The sequence below is a fragment of the Porites lutea genome, chromosome 3 (assembly GCF_958299795.1).
Source record: "Porites lutea chromosome 3, jaPorLute2.1, whole genome shotgun sequence".
Lineage (NCBI taxonomy): Eukaryota > Metazoa > Cnidaria > Anthozoa > Scleractinia > Poritidae > Porites > Porites lutea.
Window position 1 is genome coordinate 50,592,245 of NC_133203.1, and position 2,047 is coordinate 50,594,291.

General features: G+C 35.5%; 1 protein-coding gene across 3 annotated transcripts in view; it reads left to right on the forward strand.

Moving 5' to 3' along the window:
• LOC140931390 (uncharacterized) overlaps nucleotides 1–1,019 on the forward strand; it is an 18,145-nt gene extending 17,126 nt beyond the window's left edge. For all 3 annotated transcript variants that reach the window (XM_073381200.1, XM_073381201.1, XM_073381202.1), the window contains one exon: nucleotides 876–1,019. In XM_073381200.1, coding sequence (XP_073237301.1) covers nucleotides 876–928 — 53 coding nt within the window. In that variant the 3' untranslated portion in view covers nucleotides 929–1,019. The remainder of the gene's footprint in view (nucleotides 1–875) is intronic.
• Nucleotides 1,020–2,047: the final 1,028 nt, after the last annotated feature.

A 2,047-nucleotide genomic window follows, 5' to 3' on the forward strand; every position in this document is an offset into this window, starting at 1 on the left:
TCAAATGGAAAAATTATCAGGCAAAACGTATCAAATGAAGACCAGCTCAACATCCTCTCCAAACAATCATGTTCCCAGACCTGTATTAAACTAAATCATAGATCTCTGGCGACTAAGTCAAGAGACAAGAGCCTGATATCACTAACAAAGAATGACACTGATTTCTAATACACTAAAAACCCGCGGCTAAGAACCTGTTAGGCCGTAAAATTTGCCAGTTAGGCCGCCTCTATACAACAACCTGTTTAGCCTAAAATTTGAAACAGGTTCTTATTTTCTAAAATCTATATTATAAAAAAATTCGGTACAATTGGACAAATAAGATAAGCCAACATTTAGGATCCTCTTGGGAAACATAAGTGGCTTATCACTCCAACTGCAATGTAATGGCATGCAGATTTTATAGATAAGGAATAAGCCGAATACTAATACCACTAAATGCTTTCCTTTTAACTGCAATGTATTTTTTCTTCAGAGAATTGGAACCCATTTAAGAACCTAAATAGACTAAATTTTTGCTAATTACAATTTATGTAATAACCTGTTAGGTGAACTTGGAAAAATATAGATTTTTAGTTGCGGGTTTTTACTGTATCACGCCTCTGGGAAATATTACGCGGATTTCAGCAGTGTTCTTTACAGGCCGCGGTGCATTGCGTAGAACGTAGCGGACTAAGATGTTACTAGCCAAGCAAAGACTTGGAAGTTATAACATAAGTTGAATAGTTTTTAACAGACAAGGAAACACTCCAGCTCTTTACCCAAAACATTTGAAATGAGTGCACGCGTATACACATATCTTGTTAAGTCTTTAATCGACCTTTAGCTTCGGTGTGTTTGTGATCTTTTTCATGACTGTTTTATCTCTTTTCTAGGGGCCATAGCTGATCTGAATTCATTTGTATCATTAGAAATGGAACAATTATAACATATGTAAATAGCGATAATAATCAAACCGATAAAGTTTTAATAACGTTTAAACGAATTGTCAGAATTGTATAATGTTTTCAATTGATTTTTTGAAAAATGAACCGATGATTTTTGTAAGTGCTGTACAAACGTACTTTTTCTTGTAAGACTTGATAAACTTGAAACTGAGTGATTTTGATATATAATCTGTACAAAAAAGTGTTGTAATATTCTATGCTAAGTAGCCCTAATAATCTCAATTGCACCTGCAAAATCAAAATACAACTTTTACCTTGAAACGGGGTATTAAGCCGGACTATTTATCATGAAAAAAAAAAGAATAACTAAATTTTCCACCATTTTGGAACAAGGTGTATTGCCCGGCTGTCTAAACCTTCTCAGGCAGGTTTTGTTTTGTCTTTATTATCTTTTTATTGTGGATTTTGTTTGTGTGTGTGTGTGTGTGTGTGTGTGTGTGTGTGTGTGTGTTTGTTTGTTTGTTTGTTTCTCTTAATAAGTATATTTAACAAATAGACATTAATCATCCGTTGTCTATACTCTGATAAAAATGGCGTGGCATGCAAATGTTCAAAGCTGTAGTCGAAATTTAGTTGTAGTTAGAAATGACATTTTCAATGCCGTCGCCCGCATGTACTAAAAAAATAACCTTGAAGACCGGAACACCCCGGTACACCTGGAAATGGATAAAACAAACAGAAAAAGCATTTATTAGTTAACAGATTAGGGTAAAGTTTTCCGTTTGTGCTTTTCGTTTTGGCTATCGCCATATTTTCGGGGTGGTGTTCCGGTTTAGAGCATGCCGACGTCGCCATCATCGTTGCTTAACTCTTTAAACCATAAGATCAAAATTTGAATTCTCATTTGTTTCCCCTATTCATTTCCTACAGAAGTAGTGGCGAGAAGTTGATAAACTATCAAGTAATTCATCTTGTGTGATCATGTCCGTAATTCTCATGACCACTCTGTTTTACAAAGCATTGATTTTGCACCTATCAATGTAAACCCCGTGAGGGGGGAGTGCGGGCAAGGGGTGGGGATTTGACAAATTTTGAAATTTTTTGATCAAATTTCCCAGGGTGGGAAACGAAAGGTTGATCTAAAGTGTCAAAAAAGCTCC